The following is a 27,934-nucleotide window of genomic DNA, read 5'->3' as shown; positions in this document are numbered from 1 at the left end:
TACCTCTGTCTCGTCTGTCTCTTCGTCGACCTCTCACCCACATCCCGTCTCTGGCCTGGAATGCCCTCCCTCTTCCTCTCTGACAGCCGATCGCGCGCTCCCCACCTTCAAAGCCTTATTCAAAGCAAAGCTCCTCCGAGAGGCTTCCCCGACTAAGCCCTCATTTCCTGTTCTCCCTCTCTCTTTTGGGTCGCTCTTGAACTTGGATTAGCACCCTTTATTCCCCCCTCCTTCAGTCTCACAACACTTAAGACCTATCCATATTTTGTTTATTTATATTAATGTCTGTCTCCCCCTCTAGACTATAAGCTGGCTGTGGGCAGGGAACCTGTCTACTGTTACGTTATACTCTCCTAAGCACTTAATACAGTGCTCTAGACACAGTAATTGTTCAAAAAAATACAATCGATTGATGTGATTAGGTATAAATCTTTTCTAAATCCTTCATTTGTCTCTCCGATGACAGTAATAATCACTGTGGGATACATCGAGCACTTTAAGTGTACTAAGCAGTGGGGTCGATAAAAAGAGAGTCAGGTCTGACACATTCCCAGCTCTGTGAGGCTCAGTCTAGGGAGGAGGGAAAAAAGCTCCTGAACCCCGTTTTTCAAATGAGGAAATTGAGCCGCACAGAAGTCAAGTGACTTACTTAAGGTCACACCGCAGGGAGGCGGCAGAGTGATTAGAACCCAGGTCCTCTGACTCTCAGGCCCGTTCTCTTTCTACTAGGCCACAACGGGAACCCTCCCCGCCTCCCCCCGACCCCGAGGAGATCAGGGGAAGCGTCGGAGATAATTGTTAAAGCTCCCTCGACCCATCTTCTGAGCCCGCCGCTCTCCTGCTTTCATTCATTCAATAGTATTTATTGAGCGCTTACTATGTGCAGAGCACTGTACTAAGCGCTCGGGATGAACAAGTCGGCAGCAGATAGAGACAGTCCCTGCCGTTGATTCACCCTATAGATCGGGGTTGGGTGCGCATCAACTCGGGCCCTAAAGTGGGTGGCGGTGAGACATAAAGTGGAAGAGAGTGGTGAATTACGCGTTTGACAACCTCTAGGCTCTGAGCAACCCATAGCAGGGGACTTGAAGGGCCTTCCAAATTGGGAAGCACTGGGCTAAATCATTTCGGCATTTGAGGGCAACTGCAAAGTTGTGAAGTTGCAAGAGTTTCGTACCCCCCGTGTACTTTTGGATGCGAGGAACCCAGCAACGCTTTTATGGTACATTCACAGGTGAGCGCAAGGAATCCTATCTGCAACGGTTCTCTCCGTATTTTATGGTAGAGTTCTCTGGGTAGTCACATCATCTATTTTGCTTCGACCAAGGATGCTATTTTTGGACAGAATAATGTTTCAGGGAATACATTATTTAACATTGGGTATCAAGTAGAATGTGTAATCGCGGTAGGAAATTTCTTTAATCTTTAATATCGGAGGCTTTTTTTACATTTTCAGGATAATCCGATTGGAAACTGGGATGGACGATTCAACGGAGATCAGCTCTGTAGTTTTGCAAGTGTAGAAAGTACACTTCTCCTGCACATCAATGATATCATTCCAGGTAGGCGTTATGTATTTACAAAATATTTCTCGGTAGCAGGTGGCTTCTAAGATGTCATTGTGTGACTTCACAGTTCTGCATGTTCTGGGACTGAAGTTGCACAGAAAATGCTTCTTGTCCTCAAAATAATGCAATATAATATAAAGTTTTAATGAGATGTTCATCCCCTGGATTCTATTTATTGCTATTGTTCTTGTCTGTCCATCTCCCCCGATTAGACTGTAAGCCTGCCAAAGGGCAGGGACTGTCTCTGTTACCGATTTGTACATTCCAAGCGCTTAGTACAGTGCTCTGCACATAGTAAGCGCTCAATAAATACTATTGAATGAATGAATATAATATAATATAATGTAATGTTTATTGTTAAGGTATTTCTTAAGCTCTTACTCTGTGTCCAACACGGCTCTAAGCGCTGCTACATCCATTAGATGATATTAGAGTTATAAATCAAGTATTCGTTACTATATATTAGTGATTTACATTTGGACTCAGCTTCATTTTTTTCTCCCCCATTTGTTGCTGTTTAATAATCCTTTCTTTCGATTAAGCTTCACCTGTTTCTCTTTTATTCTGCAAAAAGTTACCCTTGCCTTGCTCAGACGGTTTTTGTGACACCAGTAGCCGTGAAGTTTTGTGTGTCCAAATTCCCCTTTGGCAATAACGTCAGCAGAGTTTAGGTGTCAGATTCCATTTGCTGCCATTGTGTGTTTTCCCAGTTCAGGGGTGAGCTCAGAATGACTAGAACGCTATTTTTAATATTAACAGCGCCGCCAGTTAGGACGATTCTCTTCTGAGCAGGAGTGATAAGAGAGCGGAGAGGTCAAGGTTCAAGAAGAATAGTCCAAAGTTTGGTTTATAGCGGCTACTGCTTTTGCTAGAGAAAAGACTGGCATTGGTAGACTTCGACTGGGGGAAGCATGCCGTACTTCGGTCAAGGCTCAGTCTCCTACTCCTTTTCTTAATGATGGTATTTAAGCGCTCACTATATGCCAGGCACTCTATTAAGCGCCGGGACGGATACAGGCCAGTTGAGTTGGACGCACTCCCTGTCCCGAGTGGGGCTCAGTCTCAATCCCCATTTTACAGACGAGGTAACTGAGGCCCAGAGAAGTGAAGTGACTTGCCCAAGGTCAGACAGCAGACAAGCGGTGGAGCCGGGATTAGAACCCATGACCTCGTGACTCCCAGGCCCGGGCTTCCTCCGCTGTGCCGTGCTTCTTCCGGGTTCCTGCTGACACTGGGTTGGGTGGTCCTCCCTTTAGCTCTCTGTGGCCACCACCCCCTTCAGGAATGCCAAGACCCTAGGGACTGTGGGACTTCAGAGTAACAGCATTACAACGGGAGAGGTTTTTGGGGGGTTTTTCTAAGGGTATTCATTAAATGCTAACTGTGTACCAGGCGTTCTACCAAGTGCTGAGGTAGATAGAAGATAATCAGGTTAGACACAGTCCCTGTCCCACGTGGTGCTCACAATCTCAATCCCCGTCTTACAGATGAGGAAACTCAGATACAGAGATTTGCCCCGGGTCACCCAGTAGGCCACTGGCAGAGCAAGAATTAGAACCTGGATCCTCCGACTCCCAGATCCGGCCTTTCTCCGCCAGATCGTGTTCGACACCTAGGAGCGGCAAGACTCGGGGCAATACCAGAGTTGTGTTGGCTACCCAAATACCAACATTATTATTACCTCTTGCCGACTTCCCTTGCGCCACTTCTCCGTGCTTCGGTTACCTCTTCCGTAAAATGGGGATTAAGACTGTGAGCCCCTTGCGGAACCGGGACTCTGTCGCACATGATTAGCTTGAATCTACCCCAGCCCTTAGAACGGCATTTGGTACACAATAAACATTTAACCAATACCTTTATTGGGCTTGGGAACTGCAAGAGAGGCTGGCTGAGCCCTCGCCCTATCTCCGGTCTCTCACCGACCCTCCTGCCTCTTCCCCCACCATCCGTTTCTCCCACTCCCCCGGCCATGGCTGTCCCCTCCACCCCCCACTTCGTCCCTAAAACTTGGAAGGGGCGCGAGGCTTTTATAGACCACCACAGGCGAGGCTGGGCTCATCAACATTTATACTTCTTTTGACTGTGTTTTTTCCACCTTTCACACATACTCATGGTTAGCCGATGCCATTACCTACCCGGAAGACGAATAACAGGCATTACAGAGATTAGAAACCTTTTTTTTTTAAAAAAAACAGACCGCCACAGTTATGTGTGGAAGCCGATTCTAAACAAATTAAATGCTTTATAGCCGGAATCATGAATGATAGGGTGAGATGCCTAATGGCGGTTTGCGTTTGGCTGGTGGGTATCTAGCCTAAAACGCTTTACTGGATGTGGGACCTCTCCGACCGCATTTTCATTCCTTCCTACCGGCTCTTCAATTTCAAAGAAACGGGACTCGTAGTTGCACCCTTAAATGCCATTTTATCCATGAGTGGAGGTTGATTCCTGTGCAGTGGAACGTGGCTTAGTGGAAGGAGCACGGGCTTGAGAGTCAGAGGTCGTGAGTTCGAGTCCCGGCTCTGGCACTAGTCAGCTCTGTGACTTTGGGCCGGTCACTTAACTTCTCTGTGCCCCAGTTACCACATCTGTAAAATGGGGATTAAGACTGAGGCCCTCGTGGGACAACTTGACTACCTTGTATCAACTCCCGTGCTTAGAACAGTGCTTGGCACATAGTAAATGTATAACAAATACCAAAAAACAAAACAAACAAACCAACCTAATCTGTGCATCTTTATATTTGGATAGCTGGATTTGGAAATTTTTAGATTTCATATTTTAAAATTGTTTCCACATTTAACGTATCCCTGCCTAATCTGTGCAACTCCCAGGGCTCTGTGAAGAGTTAGATGGGACTTCAGTAATCTCTTCCTCCTCCTTCACCAGCGTAGGACCAGAAAAGCAAGATAAATATGGTTTCCTTGGACATTTATGTAGAAGAAAATTGAAGTATTTGTCTGGCAACATATTTATGTAAACAAGATACTCTTTCCTGATTATCCTTATGTCTTCTAAATCGGACAAGAGACTCTCTTACAAATTCCCAGGGCATTTGGAAAATGGATGCCTTTTAATCTTATCCTTCCCCTAATGACTCATTTTTCTCCTGGAAAAGTATACGATTTCATTCTTTGGTTCCAGAGTTATGCGTAGAATTGGGTTCAAAGATTTTTCAAGGGCCAGTTGAGGTTGCCATATGTGATTTAGTCTTTATCGTAGATACCCCTGAAGTTCGAGGAGCGTGTGCATCTTTTTATCATATAAAGCTGGCAAATATTTAATAAAAAAAAAATCAGTTCTCAAAGGAGACTTCTGAGATAGCTAAGTAGAGATGAGTAGAAAGAAGGTAATATTTTCCCAGCAGCAATAACCGACGCGTGTTAACAGAATTATGCCTCTGGGGACCACAGATATAGTGTAATTGAAGTGCTCTACCAATTTAGAGCCTCTGTTCTTACTCTGTTTTGAACTCTGTAAAAGGCTTGTCTTAAATTCTCCGTCTGGCGATCACTTGTGGAAAAGATAAATTTCTGCTTGTGTTAAGGTGCCCTGGCGTTCTGACTTTGGTGGAATAGTACTCAGATGGGGAGTCTGCCACCATTGTCCACTTAACTTTTTTAGGGGGACATGGGTTTTTATCACAGAAACCAGCGTGGCTCAGTGTAAAGAGCCTGGGCTTCGGAGTCAGAGGTCATGAGTTCGACTCCCGGCTCTGCCACTCGTCAGCTGTGTGACTGTGGGCGAGTCACTTAACTTCTCGGTGCCTCAGTTACCTCATCTGTAAAATGGGGGTTAAGACTGTGAGCCCCACGTGGGACAACCCGATTCCCCTGTGTCTACCCCAGCGCTTAGAACAGTGCTCGGCACATAGTAAGCGCTTAACAAATGCCAACATTATTAGAAGACTGCTTTTTTTTTTTAAGTGGCTAACATCTCAGTCAGCGGGCTGGGGGCTAGAGAAAAGCAACAGTCCATATTACCCTTAGGTGGTTGGGAGGAGGCAGATGAGCCAGGGGGTAGATAGGAGGGGTGAGTAGGTCATGAGGGGCTACTGTTTAAGTTCGAGGGCCAGCTGGAACTGGGTCCTAGTGCTGAGCCGCGTCTGCTGTCGTCAGTGACGGTGACTGCCCACCTGGCCTGTGGTAGCCCATCGTGCTAAAGCCGCTGCTATTCACGTGGGAACAGTGGTTCTGGAAGAAAATGTGGCTCCGAGGGCGAACACCATCTCTTTCTCCACTCCTCTCGGCCCCATCCTGATTCAACTTGACCGGAATTCTGACCACGTAGATTGAGCTACTCTGCCAAGTACTCAGTGCAGTGCTCTGCACACAGTGAGTGCTCGATAAATGCCGCTGAATGAATTTTTCTACTTGGTCATATCCAAGTTGTGTCAAATGGGTCTTTCATTTTTTTTTTAAAGGTCCAATTTTATTGAATTTAACTGCCCTTTTTTTGTATTTATTAAGAGCTTGCAATGTGCCAAGCACTCTGCTAAGGGTGGGGGTAGATAGAAGCTAGTCAGGTTAGACAGAGTCCCTGTCCCCCACAGGGCTCACGGTCTTAATCCCCTTTTGACACACGAGGTAACTGAGACACAGAGAAGTGCAGCGACTTGCCCAAGGTTACACAGCAGGGAGGTGGCGGAGCCGGGTTTAGAACCCACGTCCTTCTGACTCCCAGGCCCTTTCGGTATCCACTTGGCCATGCTGCCATCTTTATCCAACCTCCTTTTGAGTCGCACGGATGTTTTTTCAGTTTTGTTTTTAAATTAGGACTGGAGTTCTAAGTGGAGGAGTTTCGGGGGGCTAGAGGCATCATTTGTTTTGTAAAGCAGAAAAGAGTCCCCAACACATGAAGCTTAGCTCGTGTACAGTCGATATCGTTCTCCGCAGCTTGTGGCCCCACAGATAGAGAAGAAAGATTTTAAGTACTTATTTTTTTTTAGTTCAGGGCTCTGCATTATCTGTATTCGGTCTCTCTTCCAGTACGGCTTGAAACGTAGATCAGAGAAGGTATTCAGAGGCAATTAGCCAGAAAGAATCAGCTGGCACACCGGCATTATTATTATTAACTACGACACTTGCTGAGCACTTACTATGTGCCAAGCACCGTTCTAAGTGCTGGAGTAGCGTTTGCTCCTTGCCGTTCTCGATTTCCTCTCTTTAAAGCTCTTGAATTCAGTCGGCTCTGAATTTTATTAATAAAAGCGAGGGTCGTGTTTTCTTTGGGATTCAAATGTCGGACACATGAGCCGCGCCTATATTTGGCTTCTTGAGGGTTACTGATCGCCATTGCCACCTGCTGTTAAGGCAACCCCCCTTTCTCACTCCCCACCCCACCCCAAAAGGAGTAGACTGTCCAAAGGAAAGGAGAGAAGCAGCAACAATCTCTTCCACCATCCCCACGATTACCACCTCTAGCCGTCAGCTTTCACATCGGGTGTATGTGTCTCGTGTCTCTGGGATCGTGACTTTTTAGTAGGTTTGAATAGTAGTAAGAGGATTCGTATTCCGGTGGGCTTAATGATAGGGGATCTCTCTGTCCGTGGATAACTTTATCGGGGAGATGGACTTTTGAGACCCCCTAGGGCTATTTGAGGCTCTCAGGTAAGAACTTTTCCCACCAAGGTTACTTGTGTCCACGAAGACTTGTGCATCCCATTGGTGGAATTAAGGACATTTTCTTTCTTGTTTTGTTCAGCTCCTTAGCATGTGTTTCTTCCTCAGTAAATCTGTAAGTTGGCATCTTTTCACTTGTGCAATTTTAAATGGAAAACAGAATTCTGCACTTGGATTCTCCTAAAAACATTTATATTTTAGCATTGAATTTTACCCGAAGACTTTTTTCTTATGAAAAATGGTTATAGGTCCTTTTATCTAGCCTATAAAATCACCGTAATTTCTTCTTAATTGATTTTAAACGGCAGAGCTAGGTGTTCGGTTACAAAATTGAACATCTTTTTTACGCCACCAACAATCCGCGTTGGGTTGAAATCTGTATTTCTGAATTCCAACATCAGCAGGCCTGGTTCCTTAATGTTAAGAAGAATGTTTAATTCTCTTCTACATTGGCTTTCCCTTCTAGAACTCGTGTATGTCCAACTGTCCAATTTCTGTGTAGCCTGATGGCTTTGCATGGGCCTTTGAACTCAAGTTGGTCTGGCCAAATTCTTCCTATTCCTATTCAAGAAGGCATTTGAAAATTTTGTCTAGGTGATCATTATGCTTTCACTTTCCTTTCTACTTTTTAGGTTTCATTAAGTATACATGTGATTGAATTTTGGATATATTCTCCACTGTTAAATCAGTGTTATTCATTCTGGAATGCAAAAAGTGTTCTGAATAATAGATGCGTTTTTTAAGCATCTATATATACATAGGTACATTTATGCATTTTTATAATCCTTCCAATGGGGAAAATGGACCGATATAGGTCCACAGAGACAGGATTACGTAAACTGAAAAAGTGGGGAGGGAGACTGTCTTTTATTCCTTTTCCCACAGAGTCTCTCCTTCCCCGATCCCCAGATACCGTAAGGACCTCTAGGAGCACTTTCGTGTGAGGGGTGAGAAGCAGTGTGGCGTAGTGGATAGAGCCCAGGAGGACCTGGGTTCTCATCCCACCTCCTCCTCCACTTGTCTTCTGTGTGACCTTGGGCAAGTCATTTAACCTTTCTGTGCCTCAGTTACCTCATCTGTAAAATGGGGATTAAGTCTGGGAGCCCCATGTGGAACATGGACTGCAACCAACCTGATTAACTGGTATCTATCCCAGTGCTTAGAGCATGTGGGTGGATGAAGGTGCGAAAGCCAATACGGTGGCAAAGTGGGATTAGTGGTCATGCCTTATGGTGATTTCTGCTCCCGGCCAGATCAACCAACCCCATTTATGAGTGGTATTTTTGAGCACTTACCGCGAGTGGAGCACGATTCGGAGCACCTGGGCGAGTACGATAGAGCGGGTAGATCTGTTCCCTGCCAACAAGGAGCTTGCCACCATTTTCCCAGAGTGGAAGAGGGAGATGTTCAGCGGGGATGAGTAGATTGGGCTGTAGGTCCAGGTATCGAAGAGGGAATGTACACTTTGGATTCCTCTGCAATAATCTGAATTGGAAATATCAAACTAAATGACAGCTTGAAAAAAGTGTTTGTCGTATTTCAGAAAGTGTGACCCAAGAAAGAAGACCTCCCAAACTTGCCTTTACGTCAAGAGGTGTTGGGGATAAAGGGTTATCCGGTCACAGTAAACCAAAGGCCGCAGGTACAGTTTGATGGAGTGAAATCTTTGGTTGCCGGACAGGGAATTCCGATGAGTCGAATGGAGGAAGCCGGGAATGAGTTAATCTTTTATAAGCTCTTCGTGGCCTTTTCGTGCAGACTTTCTAGTAATAACCAAGTTGAATAGGATTCTTTGTTGCTCACTGCCGGTTTCTCTTAGGCCCCGGGGTGCTGGTTCACGGTAATTTCCGAGGCCGATACCTAAACGGGGAACCGAGTGTCCCGTGTGAGCTCCCAAGGGAGAAAGAGCCTCTTTCCCTGCCTCCCGCTCAACTCCCAGCGTGCTGTAATTCACCTTCTGTTGTGAGGGAGGGAAGAGAGAGACAGTGAGAGAAGGAGAGAGAGCCCCTTCCCTCGTTCCCTACCGGATGCAGGCTTGGCGGTGACTGTAGACCGGGGTTCTAATCCCAGCTCCATCACTTTAGTGCTGTGTGACCTTGGGCAAGTCACTTTACCGTGGCCTCAGTTTCCTTATCTGTAAAATGGGGATTAAATCCTACCCCGTCCTACTCAGACCATCAGCCCCATGTGGGATAGGGACTGGGTCCATATTGATAACCTTGTATCTACCCCAGTACTTAGAATGGTGCTCGGCACTTAGTAAGCACTTAAAAAAGACCTTAATTATTCATTATTATCATTTGTAGTAAGACTGGTAATATTTATTCAGCACCAGTCTTCACCAAAATATTGTTATCTGCTGGTTGTCCAATCTTAAAATAGGAAGGTGAATTGTGCTATTCCCAGTGCACCCATCTCCACCTTACAGGAACCATCCTTTACCTAAATTTGAGCAGCCCGGAGCACTCGCTGGCTAATTTAGCAGAAAGAGCAGCTACTGGCTGGATTCCAGAGATGGGATGGCTCCCTTGACTGTCCGCGGAAATTCCTGGCAAGCTGCTAAGCCAGGAATTTGAGACCTTCCCCTAAAAGGGCTGCAAATTCCCAAACAGATCGTGAATATTAATTCACCTAATAGCCATACGTCTTTTAGAATAATAATAATTGTGGTATTTATTGAGTGCTTCCTTCCGGCCAGGTCCTGTATTAAGCGCTGGGGTAGACACAATACCAGTCTAACAATGTAAGATAGTTTACATCCATCGTAGGGGTAGGTAACTGCCACACAACACAATATCTGGATCTAAGACTGCGAAAAGGTGGCTTTGACCATCAAAGTTATGTGGAAGAAATAATTTTTGAGTGGTGCTTTTCGAAGTAGTACTGACTGGATTTTTCTTTCGATTTTTCTCTCGAATTGACACAATGGCTGAAGACTCTTTTTGGCATTACCAAAATGGTAACCGAGCTTTTGAACTGAAATCAGGAAAACAGATGTTGTGTTTGTGTAAATCTATTAGTTGTGTCCATGGTTGTTTTCCGTGTTTGCATGTGGTGGTGGTGGTTGTTTTATCTTTGTCAACAATCTGCTGGATTTCAAAACAAGTTCCTCTCCTGTTCCCCAGGATCTACCTCAGACCCTGGAAGCAGAAGCAGATCTGAATTATTTTACAACTTAAATGGATCTTCGGTTGATTCCCAACCACAGACCAAGCCCAAAAGTACATGGTATATCGATGAAGGTAATGTCTCTCTATTCATGCCGTCATTAGAGCCCTGAACCTCTACCGATGGCATATGACTCAGGCAAAACCGGTTTGTTCGGAAGCCACCCAACTGTCATTTACCCTAAATTTATAAGTGAAATGACATTTCTCAAATGTTCACTGGAATGATGGGTAAATGAGATATGACTGCGTTTCCAAAGGAAGGGAACCTTTGGAAAGTTCTAACCTCAGCTCACGTGCAAACCTTTTAAGATTTGTCAGGTCGAGTTTCTTCTCCTGAAAGAGACGATTTGTAGTCCAAATTAGGAGCTTGTGGACCTTGCGATATGTTTATAAATAGTATTTTAGTACTTTTAGTTCACCTAGTTCTAGCAACCTTTATATAGCACTACAGCGATTAATCATGATTTATTTACAACTTAGTCCACAAGCCATTTATTTAACACCATCAGTAGGTGACAGATCGTAACTGTCATTTTTCAATTTCTCTTTTGAAGGATGTAATGATATTTTTTTCCAGACCACATGGTTTAAAAAAGCCATAAACTCATAGGTTCTAGAAGCGGAGAAACAGAAATTCTGCTTCATCTTGGTGCTAAAGTTTCCAGAATATTTTCTTCCTGTTTCTGAGATGAACAGTTTTTACTTCTTGGTAGAATACTCTGGAATTTCCCAGGTAGATCCTATTGGTGCATGTCAATATAGGGTCCTAATTTCATGAAATGACGAACTGCGCCTAAAAGAACGAAATGGACAGGGTCATTCCTGGCTTTACTCAGCCAGTGCGTGACTTGGGCAATTCACTGAACTTCTCTGTGCCTCTCTTTACTCATTCGTAAAATGGGGGATTCAATGCTGTTCTCCACCCAGTTCAGACTGTGAGCTCCAAGTAAGACAGGGACTGTCTCCCATCTGATTAACTTGTATCAAGAACAGTGCTGGATGCATAGTAAGCCCTTAAATGCCATTATTATTATTGTTATTATTAGAGTACTTGCTCTTTGCAGACCAGTGAACTAAGCGCTGGGGTAGATAGAAGATAATCGGGTCAGATACGGTCCCTGGCCCACATGGCGCTCGCAGCCGGAACTGGGTGGAGAACAGGTATCAAATCCCCATTTTACAAATGAGGAAACAGGCACAGATAAATTAAGTGATTTGCCCAAGGTCACGCAGTAGGGATGGGGCTTGGAACCCAGGTCCTGGGTCTCCCAGGTCTATGTGCTTTGCACTTGGTGCTGCTGCTTATTTTGAAGGGGCAGCTGAGATATTTTAATGCTTTTTGTCATTAAAACTCTCTCTCTCTCCCCCCCGCCCTGTCTCCCACAGTTGCCGAAGACCCCGCAAAATCCCTTACAGAAACATCTCTTGACTTTGGGCAGTGCTCGCCACCTCTGCAACCTACTCCCACCAACTCCCTAACCAATGAGAACAGATTTCACTCTTTACCATTCAGCTTAACCAAGATGCCCAGCACGAATGGGAGCATTGGACACAATCCCCTCTCTCTGTCCGTCCAGTCGGTAATCGGGGAGCTAAACACCACGCCCATCCAAGAGAGCCCCTCCATGGCCGTGGCCTCCAGCAACGTCCACGGTCTCGAAGTCGGCTCGCTGGCCGAAGTGAAAGAGAACCCTCCGTTCTTCGGTGTGATCCGCTGGATCGGGCAGCCACCGGGATTAAATGAAGTATTAGCTGGATTAGAACTGGTATGAATTTCGCCCCGGCTTATGTAGTATTCTTTCGCCTTCCGTTTTGGATGGGGAGCCTCAGTTGTCAAGAAGATGCTGGGGGTACAGTGTGCAGATGAGGTAGTCAACAGTGCTGACCAGAAAACAGACTTTTATCCGAGATTCTGTAATTCGCCATATGAGCATTAGGGCTCCTTTTTGGTAGCCTTCATCCTGAAATCTATTCCCGTTGTTTTTTTAGTCCGATCGATCAGTGGGATTTATTGAGCACCTCCTGTAGGCAGAGCATTGGGAGAGTACATTTAGCTGACATTCTAGTGGGGCAGATAAGACACTTAAAATCATTTACAGATAGGAAGAGGGAACACCGTGAATGTCGATCGTGTGCTTGAGTCAGTTCATATGTAGGTGTTTGGTTCGAAAATTGTGATTAGTGCAGTGGTCATGCACATAGTAAGTGCTCAATAAATATGGTTAAATAGCTGGTACAGGAGTATCGAGGGGAATGGATCCAGGGAAGAAGAGATTTAGTCAAGGAAAGGTCGGATTCATACCCATTTTATGAATCTTGGGCGATGAGATAGAGATCCCGCTGGAAAAGGAAGGAGTAGAAGGGCTCCTCTTCGTGATGAGCCCCAGGGTTTAGCACACTGGGTTAGAAAGGAATTGTGTCTGTTACCTTTCCTGTGACTCAGAGAACAGACGAAAAAGGGAGAGATGGTCTCATTTTGGCCAGCTGTCTTACCTACTTTATAAATGATACTTTGTACGTTTATGGGCGGAAGAGTAAACCCAGAATGTACGTAAATGCGGGATGCTTTAAATGCCCATATATCATCATTTAGCCATCGGTTTAGTAAACTTGGTTCGGTATCCTTTGTTTAGAAGGACCTAAATAGCTTCTAATGTAGAATCTAATTACAATTGCTAAAATAGTAGAAATGACTTATTTCAACCCTCCTCTGTCCTTTTTCCCTTTGATAACATGTATTATAAGCTCGTTTCGAGGCGGTCCTTGTACGTTTCCCCCCTGATAACATGTATCACAAACTGGTTTTGGGGTGGTTCTTGTTAGCGAATCATGTTGATGTTAATTTTCTCCTCGGAGAAATGGATATCCAACTTCCTGGTTTGGAGTAGAAAGGGAGGTGAAATAGAGTAAAGCACGGGAAGTTTCATGTCATTGTTTGGACAGGAGGATAGTGAGTCTGTAAATATTATGTTTAACATAAAGCCCTAAGCCTAAACAGATCAGTCATTTCTTAAAGGAGTTCCTTCTAGGCCAACATGCAGCTCGTAGCTGAGCGGAAAAGCCTTGAAACTTCCATTTTCACGGCTGTCGGCCCAGCGAATCGAGCGATCGGTGATATTTACTGAGGGCTTGCTGGGCGCGGGGCGCTGTACTGAGCGCTTGGGAGGGCTCTGGAACTGAGTTGGTCGACACGTAACAGCCAGTCCAACCCAAGCGACTGATCCGGGGCCCAGGTTCTGTAAGTAGTAGTTGTGAGAGAGACATGTAATGGATTCTACCTCCAGGCATTCCTTTTGTAGGAGGACGAATGTGCGGGTTGCACGGACGGAACGTTTAGGGGCACTCGATATTTCACTTGTGCCCTGAAGAAGGCGCTATTTGTTAAACTCAAGAGCTGCAGACCCGATTCCAGGTTCGCATCGCTACAGCCGGTTTCCAACCAGATCGAGCGCTGCAACTCGTTAGGTATCGGCCTCCTTTTCATTTTTCCCTTTGCTTTACTTACTTCTTTTCCCTGTCTTCACCCTTCACCCACTTGCAACCCTGCCGGTTTGCGGGCTCGAGTCTTCGGACAAGAAATCCCTCGGACAAGAAGGTTTTAGCCCAAGGGTTTGGACTCTGTTCAATGGCTCGTCATCGGGTTTGAACAGAATTACTGCAGTTTTACCTCAAGCGAGGTTGTGGTTCCTTCCGGTATGAATTAGGAAAGGGTGGGCTGAAAATCTTAGGATTTTCGTAAGATACGAATCATCGCCCCAGGTCACCGACTCGATCCGCTCTGCTTTTGTAAGTTTAAAGACCCGTCTGGAGTTGAAGATTGTTCTTTCTTTGACGTTTACTACGCTTGACAGGTACATGATTTTAGTACAGAGAATCTTCTGGAAGCCATCTCAGCATTGTAGTATACGGTACCCCTCTCCCCTCAAAAATAAATGCTTCCGTGTCCACGTGCAATTCCTCCCAGAAATCTGGCAGAGCAGGGAACTGAAGCTAAATCTACCCCCAAAAGTGAAGTCCCCTTCCAAGCATTTATGCAGATACATTTAGAGTTGGATTTTTTTTTTCCATTTTGGCTAAACAGACGCATTTGAAAATGTTTAGACCCTCTCAGAGGTACAACTGTCTTGGCACCTCTTTTCATCCGGCAGCCACTGGGGCCCTTGAGGGGTCCTGACTAGAAAGCAGATTGCAGTGGACGAGGGAGAAATGTGTAAGCTGAATCTCGCCCGTGGAGATGTTTGCCAAAATGGTTAGTTGGTTTCAGAAGTGGAAAGCACACCCTAGGGACTGAGGAAGCTTCAGCAGAGTTAGCAGGAGAGCAAACACCTAGGATGGGCAAAGATAAATGGAGATTCGTTAAAGAATTCCACTGCCCAACGAAACCCCTTTCGTAGTTGTCTCTGGGATCACCCCTACTGAATAGTAATAGCGTTTGGTAAGCGCTTCCTGCGTGCCGAGCACTGGGAGAGAATACGCAGGTATCGAGGTGTACGTACCTTACCCCTCCTGCTTCCTGCATCCTAAACGGACTCAAGTCCTATAATCAGTAGCTCTGGGACCTTGTTAGGTAGAAAAACGGGCTGGTGGTCTTAACTACGTTAATTATCCTGCCCCCTCCTCCACAAAGAAAAAACGGACAAACCAACTCTTTTCAGTGCAAAACTGAAACCGCCATTTCTGCTTTGGAAACATTTGAAAAATGACACTCATTTTGATGGTCCAAATAAAAGAGTTTGCTGAAACACGGATATGGGACAAACATTTGCCCAGTGCTCGGCACATAGTAAGAGCTTAACAAATAGCATCATTATTATTTGTCAGTAGAGTAATGACCCTAAGGTTTGAGGATAACTGTATTTTAACTTGTAAAACTTGAAAAAAAATGATACTGTAGGTTTCGTAGCCTTAGCTAAAATCACGAAAATGAAAATCTTGGTATTAGCCTTAGAAATATAATTTCCAGTACTAAACGGTAACGCGATAAAATATAAAAGATGCCATTTTTAAAAAGGGGTTAGAAATGGGAGTAGAAGAAAATCTTCCAAGTGTTTTTAACATTTTTTTGCGTGTGTGTAATATGATTTTCAGCTTTTGGGGGTTACTTGAGTGAAGTGGTGGAAGAGAATACCCCTCCGAAAATGGAGAAAGAGGGGTTAGAGGTCATGATTGGCAAGAAGAAAGGTATCCAGGGTCATTACAACTCCTGTTACTTGGACTCCACCTTATTCTGGTAAGTTTAAGATGATGGCATCAGAGAGGAGGATGGAAGGCTGAAGTCAGAGGGAGAGCAGCTAATGGAGAGAAATCACTTCCGTGCTTGCTCAAAGATGTTATTTTCCTTGTGCGTTTGTAAAACACTGTGGCCTGAAGCCCCCTACTGGATAACGACTGTTTTGGGAAGGAGGGGTGGACTCAAACTTTCCATTCCAAAGACGAGAGCCCTGTGACTTTTGCGTATGCATCGTATTGAACACGATGGTTTGAACAGTTCTTTATTTGTAGGTGATTTCTTCACCTAATTTTGATTGGTTCTTTGTTATGAACTAGAGGAATGAAAATGGAACCAGATATACCTTGTAAATTAGGCTTCAACCGAGAAAAGTGATTCTCAAACTTACGGCTTTGGATCTATTATTTTGTTGACCCTTTTGGGAAAGTTTTTCCCGGTTTCTCCTCCTCGTGACCCAAAGGCGGCGATATACTTTTTTTTTTAACCTTTTTGCCCTATCAGGTTCAAGCTTTCACCTGATTCAACTAGTTCTTCTTCTGATACCTTCCTACCATTTCCTCACTCTCCAGTCGAACAGACTTGTTAAGGATTCCTTGTTGGTTCCTTGGAAGATCTGTCGGGGTTTTAGGGTCCCATGAAACAAGAGAAAAACTGAGATTGGACCCACAGCCCGAGGATTGGGACTGTGAGCTTTCCGACCCTTACACCTGGGGAGCAGTGGACTGACACACTCCTTCTTCCTCTCTGTATCCCTTGCTTCATCCATGCCCTTGGTGCATTACCCAGATGACAGGCTGAACGTAAAACACGTAAAAAAATCTTACTCGGCAGCAAAAGGGCCCTAGACAGATCAAGCTGGGTAGAGAAGCAGTGTGGCCTGGTGGATAGAGAACGGGCGTGGGAGTCAGAGGGACCTCCTGGGTTTTAGTCTCGGCTCCACACTTGTCCGCTGAGTGACCTTGGACGTGTCACTTCACTTCTCTGGGCCTCAGTTGCTTCATCTGTAAAACGGTGATTAAGACTGCGAGCCCCATGTGAGACAGGGACTGGGTCCAACCTGCTTACCTTGTATCTACCCCAGCACTTAGAACAGTGCCTGGAAAATAATAATAATAATTATGGTATTGTTAAGTGCTTAAATATGTGCCAGGCACTGTATTAAGCACTGGGGTGGATACAAGCAGATCGGGTTGGACACAGTCCCTGTCCCACGTGGGGCTCACAGTCTCAATCCCCATTTTCCAGATGAGGTAACTGAGGCCCAGAGAAGTTAAGTAACTTGCCCAAAGTCACACAGCTGACAAGTGGCAGTCGGGATTCGAACCCATGACCGCCGACTCCCAAGCCCGGGCTTTTTCCAGTGAGCCACACTGCTTCTCTTAAATAGCAAATGCTTAAGAAATGCCAAATAATAATATTAATAAAATTCTGCCCCCGTCCCACCAGCTAGATATAGATTGGAGTCAGAGGGCACCTCTACTGTGTCTTCTCTTTCTCCGCTTTGACTCCCGTATTTGAATTTGGCTTCCCATTTTGTTATATCTTCAAGGAGAGAATCGTAGCCATTTTTTGTCCTTTGTTTTTCAGCTTATTTTCTTTCAGCTCTGTTTTGGACACCGTCTTACTTAGACCTAAAGAAAAGAATGATGTGGAATATTATAGCGAAACACAAGAACTGCTGAGGACAGAAATTGTAAACCCCCTCAGAATGTAAGTTGAAACAACCGTCCATCAATCAGTGTGTTCACTGAACACCACTGAGGGTAAAATACCACCCTGTGCTTGGACGAATACCGCAGAAGCACGACCCAGTTCCCTGCCCTCAAAGAGTTTACAGTTCAGTCTGAAATGTAATCCGATCGCAGTTCTTTGGGTGTCATCCAACTGCGTAGTCTATTATAAGGAGGAAAATTGTTCAATTATTTGAGTTGCCTTGTTCCATTGTGCCATGAAATGAGCAGACTGCAATTCTCTAGTCCTTCTAGCGTAGCTGCTCTTTTTGGTATTACTTTTAAAACCGTTTATGTAAATCCAGCAAAATGACAAGCACTTGTGATGCCATTTAATGATTTAAACAGTCTCTGTGGAATCCTTTGCAGTTCAGTAATGACACCGGATTAATGAAATTACTGCAGAAGTGCTTAGGACTCCCAAATTGTCTGTCGGCATACGATGTATGTTTCACCATTCGAAATGGTGTCAGCGAGAAGCAGACATGTCAAATTGACACATCCTAATTCCTTAAATTTAATTTAATTTAAAGTAAAGAGGCATGGGGAAAATGGTTGTTTATTTAGTAGCTACCTGTGAATTCCTATATGAGAAACAGATGAGGTTTGTTTTATTACAAGTTTCTTGCTAAAAAAGAACATATTTATATCCCTTTAAAAGAAAAACTTTTCCATTTCCTTGAGCAGGAAATATAAACATGTCTCTCTTTGGCTGGAGGAAACCATTTGAACTGGCACAAGCACAAGTGGCAGGACACACCTAGAGAAAGCTTTCGACAAGTGGGGTAGGGGAGGCGGGAGCACATCCCAGCCTATCTGTTAAACCTCCCAAAGTGGAATTTGGGCATCTCTGTAGTTTCGAAAATCACTGGGACTGGCGAGTGGAACTCAAGCTCTCAAGGGACCCTCCCTTGCAAACTTTTCTCCTGGAAAAGCCAGACGAATGTGTCCAACCTGGTGGATATTTTTCTCGTTTGTGAAGGTTTTTCCAACTATTCTGTTTGAGTCAAAGGTACCGATGAAGAGTGGTCATCAGAATGTTGCGATACCTTGAATCAAAAGAATACCTGTAACGTGTAACATGGTTATGTTGAAAAAACAAACCAGTCCTCCGAATCAAACCTCATATGAGCTACGAAAAATGGCCTTGGTTTTCAAAAATCTTTAGGGGAATGGTGATTTCAGAGGTGGCATTTTTTAAATCTATTGGTTGGGGTTTTTTTTTCGTACAGTCGATCTGTTCCTGCACAACCTTGCTTGCTTAGGTGATCATGATAAGCTTAGCGATATTGGTCACTTATAAGGTAATCGGGCATGACTCTGAATTTGTCTTCCAGTATTTTCTCGTCAGGCATATCCAGAACTATTGCTGTGGCTCTAGATTAACACGGTTCAGTTTTGCCTGTGGAATATGGGTGTATAACCACGTGACAGAATGCAGTTTTATTTATTTTCAAGAAATATATCTTGGTGACTTAATAAGGACAATCACCCCAGCTAAATGGGATTCATTCGTTCCCCATTTCCATAAGCCAAACTAAAAAAAAAAAAAAGCCTCTTTCTTTCATCGTGTAACCTCAATATAGTTAAGATTTTAATATTGTAAATAAGAAATAATGCTGGTTCTGGAATTTTTCGAAGTACCACTTCTCCCCCCGCCTTCCCTCCCGGAAAGAAAGCACGTAATGTAACTTGGAGTAATTCAGTGATCTCATAAAAAGAGTAATTTATAACTATGGTGAAGTTGTGGGGGAAAAGCCTATAATTTGGGGGGAGGGTATCTGAAGGTAAATGTTATTTTGAAATAACATACAGATTTCTTCTAATATAGATATGGATATGTGTGTGCCACAAAAATAATGAAACTGAGAAAAATACTTGAGAAAGTTGAAGCTGCGTCTGGATTTACCTCTGAGGAAAAAGGTGACAGATTATTTATTCTCATAAGTGTTAGTAAAATGTTTGGCAGTTAAAATGTAATAAATGTACCTTAAATTAATCAGCAATCAGAACTTGTAATAACGTACTACTTAAACGATTCATTGTTTTTATACTAGATTAGTGTTCTTCTGTATCGTTTTTTAGCCATCACTATTTCTACCCTAAGGAAAATTGGTGAGATTTATTCCTAAAATGAAGCAACATCTATTTGCTATAAAAATGCACTCAGTACAAAACTCTTCAAAGAAAACATTTTTAATAGTAAGATTTTTTGTTGGTTGAATCGTATGACTAATGACCTACCTAATATGTGAATATCTTTTTCACGTAGATCCGGAAGAATTCTTAAATATCTTGTTTCATCATATCCTAAGGGTAGAGCCATTGTTAAAAATAAGGTAAAATTACAGTTTTTCTTAATGATGTAAAAACATATATTCAAAATGTATACATTTCTATTTTTTAGCAAATTCAGTAGCAGTTACTATACACGTACTGTTTGCAGAGCACTTATTAAGCAATTGTAGATTATAAATCCATACCGAACTAAAAGACACAGTCTTTGACTTCAAGGAGCTTACAAGTATTTAATTGCCAACATCCCAATGGAAATTATTTTAAAATTTACGTTATCTCACAATTGCTTATTATGACCCTCAACAGTATAAGCTAAATTGGTTTCAGTTCGTAGCTTCTCTAGACAAATGACCCCAAAATATGAAGTTCTGTGTTATTTTCTACCTAGAAACAGAGATTATTGCAGAACATTATCTTATTAAATTATATTCACATTTTCATGGAGCAAGTTAATGGACCTTTTAGAATCTTATTATAAATCCATTTCTCCCAAAAACGTTCTTTTTCATCCCTCACTAACTTAAAGTATTAATTTTGTAGCTTTTAAATTGGCTCAATTTCTATCATTTTACGACAAGTATCAGCTATTTGATGTTAATTTTTTTCCTGGAGAAAAGCAAGTGAAGTTAGATTGTGTTAACTTCATTAGAAATTTGATTTTAAATAAAGCTCCATAAATCTGTGCATGGCAAACCACTTAGTTCAGTTCAGTGAAAGTTCTGAAACTTTTCATACCACTAAATTTTCAGACTATTTATTGATGTTACCCTGTGATAATGCAGACCAGTGATTCCCGGCACAATTGCTTTTACCTTTAGTTTAAACAAGACACATTTGGGGAAAAAAAACCCACCCACAAACCCTTGTGTTAATGATCCGAAATTCGTCCATCTAAGGGATTCTGTAATTTTGTTTTTTTCCACCAGATCCTTTATCTTGCATTTTTTTTCTTTTGGAAATGACACTGTTATGTAAGCACAATGTCTTACGGCTATCAGCCCTATTTCATTATTCTTGTCTCTCTTGTAACCTAACATTTTAACTTGAAAATGAGCATTTTATTTCCAAATTTTAACTGTGACCTGAGCAAATTTGGCCCCAATAGGCCTCTCTCAAACTGTTCCTTGGGCTGTCTGCAAAAGTTAAATTAAAGAAGAATGCCGATGAGGTCTGGACGGTTTTTATAGTATTTTTGGCTTCATAGTTACTTTCTGAGCGGCCCCAGGTTGTGATATAGCCATTCAGAAAGTCGCGTTTTTCACGAGTTTTAAAAAAGATTGTTCTATGCCCTTTAGGTCAGCTGGCCAGAAGGTACAAGATTGTTACTTCTATCAGATTTTTATGGAAAAAAATGAGAAAGTTGGAGTCCCTACCATCCAACAGTTATTAGAATGGTCTTTCATCAACAGTAGCTTGAAATTTGCCGAGGTTAGTGCCCGCCGTTCATTGTGTTGTATTTGTAAATGTTTCTGGCTTCCAAGCAGTGGAATTTAGGTCTCTCTGCAGACTTTTCAAGGGGATGAATATGTTTCGATGTCATCTGTAGACTGGGAATAATGTAACCATAGGAAATGTTCTTTCTTTAGTTTGATGAACAGATATGAAGAATGGAAAATGCCTTCCTGTTAAGACTGGGAGCTATAGATCTATATGCCAAAGGGAAAACACAGAATTAAACGAAAATTCTCAAATAATTTAGAGTACTTGAAACCAAAGGGCATTTTACGTTCTGTTAAGTAGAACCAGGGTCTCTCAATGCAAAGCTTATTCTGAGCATTTTATTCAAGAACCTTATCTAAACAAACCAGGAGGCAGTTTTACTGGGTTTTGTTTTTTTGTTTTTTGGGGTTTTTTTGTTTTTTTTTAGTTAAGAAGGACAACTAAACTGCCGCAAAATCCTCTTAAGTTCCTTTGGTTGAAGAGAAAATGAAATAATGATTTCTTTCTCTGAAAAAACTGCTGACTCCACGACTCTAATCGCCATAGATGCTTGTGGTTGATTTTTTACTGCATTCATTTTTGAAAGAATGTTTAGTTAAGCATTAACAGCCAGTGCCCTTATTTGTTAAAAATTAGATGTAGTGTTCTCAGGGGATGGCAATTTTTGTGCTGTAGATTTCCAAAGAGCCCACCGTTTCGTGGGAGTTTATATCTCATAATGAGCAAAATAGGATGTCTGTGGAAAACGACCCTTTTAGACTTTCTGCCTCCTAATTTCAGTTAGAAGATGGTCTAGCTGCCTAACTGTGGGTATCTGTCCGTCTGTGCAGAAAAACCCAGGTCCGCCCAGCTCCTTTGGTAATTTAAATATTTGTGGCTAGACAGGAAAGCATCTCAAAATTACAGGTTTAACTGGGAAGATGTTGGGTAGACGCTTGGATTATTAAGTTTTCACTTGCCTGCTGGTGACACTGGATGTCTTGAGAAAGTTCGTTTCTGGCCCTCGTCTCTAATGGAAATCTCAATCGGGTTTTTTGTTGTGTTTTTTAAGGCACCATCTTGTCTGATCATTCAGATGCCTCGATTTGGAAAAGACTTCAAACTGTTCAAGAAAATCTTTCCTTCTCTGGAATTAAATATAACAGATTTACTTGAAGACAGTAAGTGTGAAAAGTCTAGAGTTGGCTTCCCGTGGCTTTAGGACAGTGCTTGGCACATAGTAAGGGCTTAACAGATGCCATTATTATTATTATTATTGTTGTTGTTATTAACCGGGGAACCAGTCTGCCTAATCCGAAAGTAACGAGCACACAAACACTGGTCTATCAAAGGTAATTTTTTCCCCTTTCTAATGAAACAGAGGTATTAATCTTTTTTTGTCATTTAACAACAATGTAGCTCCCAGGCAGTGTCGTATATGTGGAGGGCTTGCCATGTATGAATGCAGAGAATGCTATGACGATCCTGATATCTCCGCTGGAAAAATCAAGCAGTTTTGTAAAACCTGCAACACACAGGTAAGTTGGGTTTAACCCACTCTCTTGGAGAGTAAGTTGTCCACATTATCCTAGAAGTAAATACTACTGACATTTGTGTATGTCTTTTACTCGTGAACTAGGGATAAGAATTGCTTCAATCAGAAACAGAGTTCAGGTTGTGAAAAATACAGACCTTCTGAATTTGTAGGGAAAGGATTAGAGGTACTTTAAGCCGACCACAGTAGTTTTTGATAAATACCGGGGACACCCACCAAAGCTTGCACACTTTCCCCTTTTCGTTTGGCAATGGTGAATGTTGGCAAGAGGGCCGAGACAGGATTTGGGTGAAAGTCGTAACCGACGAGGTGCTTGTATTCCAGGTCCCAACATGCCGTGGGCCCTAAACTATGTATTGAGACAAATTCAGCCCCGAGTACGGAAGTCCAAGCATTCAAAGGGAAGCAAGAGTGGTTGAGAGTTGGAGCAGTTTAGCCAGGCCAGTCCCAAATCAAGGATATTTTGTACATTTTTCTAAAATGTCCTAGACTGTCTACAGATATCTGGGATTTACTGTCCATTCCCAAGTGCTTAGTACAGTGCTCTGCACACAGTAAGCCCTCAATAAATATGATTGAATGAACGAGTGAATGGATGTTCCAGCCAAACCAAGACTTTTTTTAAGGCATTTATTAAGATCTTACTCTGTGCCAGGCACTGTTCTCAGCGCTGAGATTGATACAAGCTAATCAATTCGGGTGCAGTTCATGTCCCACCTGGGACTCACAGTCTTAATCCCCATTTTGCAGATGAGGTAACCGAGGCAGAGAGAAGTGAGGTGACTTGCCCAGGGTCGTCACACAGCCGACAAGTGGTGGAGCTGGGATTAGAACCCAGGTCCTTCGGACTCCCAGGTCCGGGCTCCATCCACTAGGCCATGCTGCTTCCCTACCTTGTTCTTCCCCAACCTCTTGAGGAAGACTGGCAGATGAGGCGTCGGCTTCAGAGGATCACTTAAAGCTTTTTAGTTCTTTGGAGTGAGGTAGAGATCAGTGAGAAAAAGACTGGATTCCCAACAACCCATGTACCAGAGCTCCCTGGGATAAGTAGTAAAGAGGGACACTCATCAGAGAGCCCGGAGGGCTTTGGGGTGTGGGCCGCTTCTGAAGCCCAAGAGAGCCCTTTTTGGGGACAGAATCAACCAATCGATGGCATTTATTGAACGCTTACTGTGTGCAGAGCCCTGTACAAAGTGCTTCGGAGAGTACAGTGTAACAGAGTGGCTGGACGCGTTCCCTGTCCACAACGAGCTGAGAGACACCCTCGTGAGGCGGGTGAATGCCGGGAGCATGTCTGCCACCTCTGTTCAGTTGTGCCCTCCCAAGCGCTGGTGCTCTGCACAGAGTAAGAGCTCAATAGAGAAGCAGCGTGGCTCAGTGGAAAGAGCCCGGGCTTGGGAGTCGGGGGTCATGGGTTCGAATCCCGGCTCTGCCCCTTGTCAGCTGTGCGGGCAAGGCGCTTAACTTCTCTGGGCCTCAGTTACCTCATCTGTAAAATGGGGATTAACTGTGAACCTCACGTGGGACAACCTGATGACCCTGTATCTCCCCCAGCGCTTAGAACAGTGCTCTGCACATAGTAAGCGCTTAACAAATACCAACATTATTATTAAATACCATTGAGTGATTGATCGCTCCCGACCACCCGGCAGTGTTGGAAAGGATGGAAAGGCCTCAATTCAAGAGCCCTTGTTAAGAAGAAGAAATGAAAAGGAGGCACTGCTTATTTAACCTCTTTTCTGGACCTGACTCCCTTTCAGGTTCACCTTCATCCCAAGAGGCAGACTCACAAATTCAACCCCGTGTCGCTTCCCAAAGACCTCCCCGACTGGGACTGGAGACACGGCTGCATCCCCTGCCAGAAGATGGAACTGTTTGCAGTTCTCTGCATAGAAACCAGTCACTACGTCGCTTTCGTCAAGTATGGGAGGGATGACTCTGCCTGGCTCTTCTTCGATAGCATGGCCGATCGGGATGGTATAAAATGCTCTTTTTTCTTTTCACTTAGGGACTCTTTCCCTTTTCAACTCGAAGTAGGGCCTACGGGAATGGTGACTTGGCCTAATATAAATGAATCGATGAAATTAATATAAATTAGGAAGCAGTGTGGCCTAGAGGAGAGATCTAGAAGTCGGTGGACCTGGGTTCTAGGCCCGGCTCCACCGCTTGTCTGCTGTGTGACCTTGGGCAAGTCGGTTAACTTCTCCGTTCCTCATTTTCCTCATCTGTAAAGTGGGGATTAAGACTGTGAGCCCCGTGTGGGACGTGGGCTGTGCCCAACCTGCTTAGCTTGTATCTATCCCAACGCATAGAACAGTGCCTGACACATAGTAAGCTCTTAAGAAATACTGTTGGGAAAAAAAAAAGGCCTGGTTGCAACTGACCTTTGGAGGATTATTGCTTTTGTTTTGGAAAGGGCACTACTTTGAGGAGCCGGTCATTGTGGGTTGGAAGATGAGGCATATTCCTCTACCTTAAAATAAGGCAGGGAACGTGTCTACTTGATCTCTGCAGTCTTCCAAGTGTTTAGTACAGTGCTCTGCACACCACACACAATAAATGCCACCGACTATCGTTCCACTAGCTAGGTTCCAGATCGAGGATCTGCCCATTGTCTCCTAAAATCCCTCAGTGAGTCCCACCATCCCCTCCCCACCCATTAAGAACCCAAAGAGCAGCCCCTAAACCGTCTTCAAAAGATCCCCAAGTTATATCCCGTCACAGAGCGTGCCCACGAGCCAAGTCTTTCTTCTCCCCCACCCCCGCCACTTAAACTTCATGCGTTGTTACGGCAATGCAGAAAAAATGTCCTGGAGACCTCGTAAAATTGTGGAAAAGTTGGGGAAGTTGGAGGTCTGTCAAGTGAGGGTATCAGTTAAGCTCAGCGGACTTTCTCGCTAGAGACGGTCCCAGAGATGTTTCGTAGTGTATGAACCCGTACGTGACCAGCAGAAACTCTTGTTTTTTCCCAGGTGGTCAGAATGGCTTCAACATTCCTCAGGTGACCCCGTGCCCAGAAGTAGGAGAATACCTGAAAATGTCCGTGGAAGAACTGCATTCCCTGGACTCCAGAAGAATCCAAGGATGTGCCCGGAGGCTGCTCTGTGACGCCTACATGTGCATGTATCAGAGTCCGACGATGAGTTTGTACAAGTGAACCGGGCCTTCTGGAAAGGGAGACGAAACTGTCTGCGAAATTTCTACCGTTGCATTTTAACTTGAGCTGGCAGTTCTGATCACATCCATTGCCGGCAATGGGTGTCTCGGTGGAGATAATTCAGCAGAAAAGGATTAGTGCATTTAAGAACACATGGCATTTGTGTAACTGAAATATTTAATAAGAAGCAATTTGCACTCCTGGAAGTATGTTGTGGTTTTTTTTTTTGGTTTTTTTTTTTTTTTTAAGAAGTCCAACTGAAGTTGTTCAAACCCGAAGCTTTAAGTTAAGTGCATTGCTCATAGGATACTTTTGAAAGGCGAGAGAGATGTTGTGACAATTTAAAACCTCCTTAGTCCATTGAGATTGTAACACATACACTAATGTCTTCAAACTCAGTGCGGACCAAGGATACTAAATCGTCATTTTCTTCCTTTGTAGCTACTGGTTGCCTCGGGAGTAATTTGGTTTCAATATGAGGCTGATTTTAATCCAGTTATCAGAGTTGATTTCTGCTGTATTCGTTTTGTTAACCCCTTCCTATCTAGCGCTGATTCTGCATGTCTGCAATCTGCTGAGGTTCCGTGTTTCTACAGTGGTAGTCAGATAAAACCTAAGCCCCCTCTTAAATCGTATTAATTTCTGTTCCGTCTGTTTTTCAGATGAGTGATTGATACTGTCAGAAAATGTCCTTTGTGGTGTAACTTTCCTGGGGGGTTGGGGCAGTGGTATTTGGCAAATGAACCTTTTCTTGCGTGTTGGTAGATATCAGCTAGCAGACCTATTTTTTTGTTTTTCCAGACTTTCTAAGCTCTTGTGGAACAGTGCACTTATGTACAAAAGGATCGGGATGACGAGGTGAACCACGAACTAGCCTTCGCGAGCTAGTCCACCGTGAATCTGTGCTTTATATGAAAATGCATTTGCGCTCAATCATTTGCGATGACTGAATTAGTCCAGAGACGTGTTTTGGGCTCTCGTTTTCCAGTGCTCTGGAAATATGGCAGAATGAAAAAGTTTCACATCCCAGTACAATAGCCAAGAAAATAAATTGGTACTCGCTTACCTGAGTGTAGCAATGTGTGGAACGGGTACTTCTGAATCAGATGTGTTCTCTTTATTTTTGTATCCAGTGAAATCATGGTGTCGACTGACTTCATACTGACTTCTGACTAAACTAATAAAAAATGGATGTTTTCTTAGCTAATATCCAATGTGTTTTCAGCAGTTGGATGGTCTAGGCTAGAAAGGTAATGAGTTTCACTGTTGTGGAATGTATATTCTCAAACTGAAGTTATTTGATGTTTCTCTGGGGTGAATTCCTAACCGGGCAGGAAGACCGGCACGGAGGCTTTATAGGCATTTTATTCAGCAAGGCCCCAAATTTCAAGCCTGTGGTTAATCTTGCGTTTCTTACAGACATTAAGCACTTTCACCCCCCACCGTATTGCATCCTTTCATTCCCGTAGACTTTTATTAGCCCTCAAAGCATTTCCAAGGTACAGAGAATACCACACTTTTCATGTCAGAGGTAGTTTTTCATCGTTTGAAATGGAAAAGTGGGTCTACATAGCACAGAGGTGGGATTGAAAATAATGCTGTGTTGCGTCTCCATAACACCTCCTTCTCCCAACAGTTTATTAATGGAGTGAACAAAGTGATTGCTCCGGAGGCGGGACTAGCGTCCCCTGCCTAACCGTGAACTGTCTGTCCTAGTTCCTTCAGAACACACCGATCACATCATTAACATTCGGCGATATTAGAGAATATAAAGAAAAATGTTGACCCTTCCTCCCGTAGGCAGCCTAGCTTCCCAAACCTGGATGGGGGCTGGGGACTTGTTTCCAGTGGATTTTGATGAGAGGTTCCCCGTAGCTGGGATCGTTTGATATGCGCACACTACCCCATGGACACTTGGACGGTGTTCACGCTCTTATGTTTTGTTTTCTGATCCAAGTTTCCTTCGGTCACAGTCTGGTTTTGATTTCTTACATTGGTAGTTTTTCCATTCTTTCTCACTTCTTCATTCCCTTCCACATCTTTTCTTTTTAATGCTTTTATTTCCAATATCTGTGGCATATGAATAGTTGCTCCTTTTACTCCTGTAAAAAAAGCTTTTACTCTCTTTATCAGCCTACAAGCAATTCAATATTAAAAAATCTGCTACAAGGTCACAGGAGACCTCG

General features: G+C 43.6%; 1 protein-coding gene across 6 annotated transcripts in view; it reads left to right on the top strand.

The window, feature by feature from the left end:
* CYLD (CYLD lysine 63 deubiquitinase) overlaps positions 1–26,955 on the top strand; it is a 45,840-nt gene extending 18,885 nt beyond the window's left edge. For 4 of the 6 annotated variants that reach the window (XM_029074883.2, XM_029074886.1, XM_029074882.1 and 1 more), the window contains 14 exons: positions 1,457–1,562; positions 8,733–8,831; positions 10,315–10,431; positions 11,746–12,125; positions 13,659–13,824; positions 15,448–15,589; positions 17,177–17,299; positions 19,151–19,242; positions 19,592–19,658; positions 20,913–21,045; positions 22,109–22,217; positions 22,456–22,574; positions 24,352–24,568; positions 25,564–26,955. In XM_029074883.2, the coding sequence (XP_028930716.1) occupies positions 1,457–1,562; positions 8,733–8,831; positions 10,315–10,431; positions 11,746–12,125; positions 13,659–13,824; positions 15,448–15,589; positions 17,177–17,299; positions 19,151–19,242; positions 19,592–19,658; positions 20,913–21,045; positions 22,109–22,217; positions 22,456–22,574; positions 24,352–24,568; positions 25,564–25,748 (2,055 nt within the window). In that variant the 3' untranslated portion in view covers positions 25,749–26,955. The remainder of the gene's footprint in view (positions 1–1,456; positions 1,563–8,732; positions 8,832–10,314; positions 10,432–11,745; positions 12,126–13,658; positions 13,825–15,447; positions 15,590–17,176; positions 17,300–19,150; positions 19,243–19,591; positions 19,659–20,912; positions 21,046–22,108; positions 22,218–22,455; positions 22,575–24,351; positions 24,569–25,563) is intronic. The other 2 variants (XR_003762830.1, XM_029074885.1) reach the window with 2 other exon arrangements.
* Positions 26,956–27,934: the final 979 nt, after the last annotated feature.

Source organism: Ornithorhynchus anatinus, chromosome 11 (genome assembly GCF_004115215.2).
Source record: "Ornithorhynchus anatinus isolate Pmale09 chromosome 11, mOrnAna1.pri.v4, whole genome shotgun sequence".
In the NCBI taxonomy this organism is placed as follows: domain Eukaryota; kingdom Metazoa; phylum Chordata; class Mammalia; order Monotremata; family Ornithorhynchidae; genus Ornithorhynchus; species Ornithorhynchus anatinus.
This window is presented reverse-complemented; position numbering and strand designations above follow the sequence as displayed.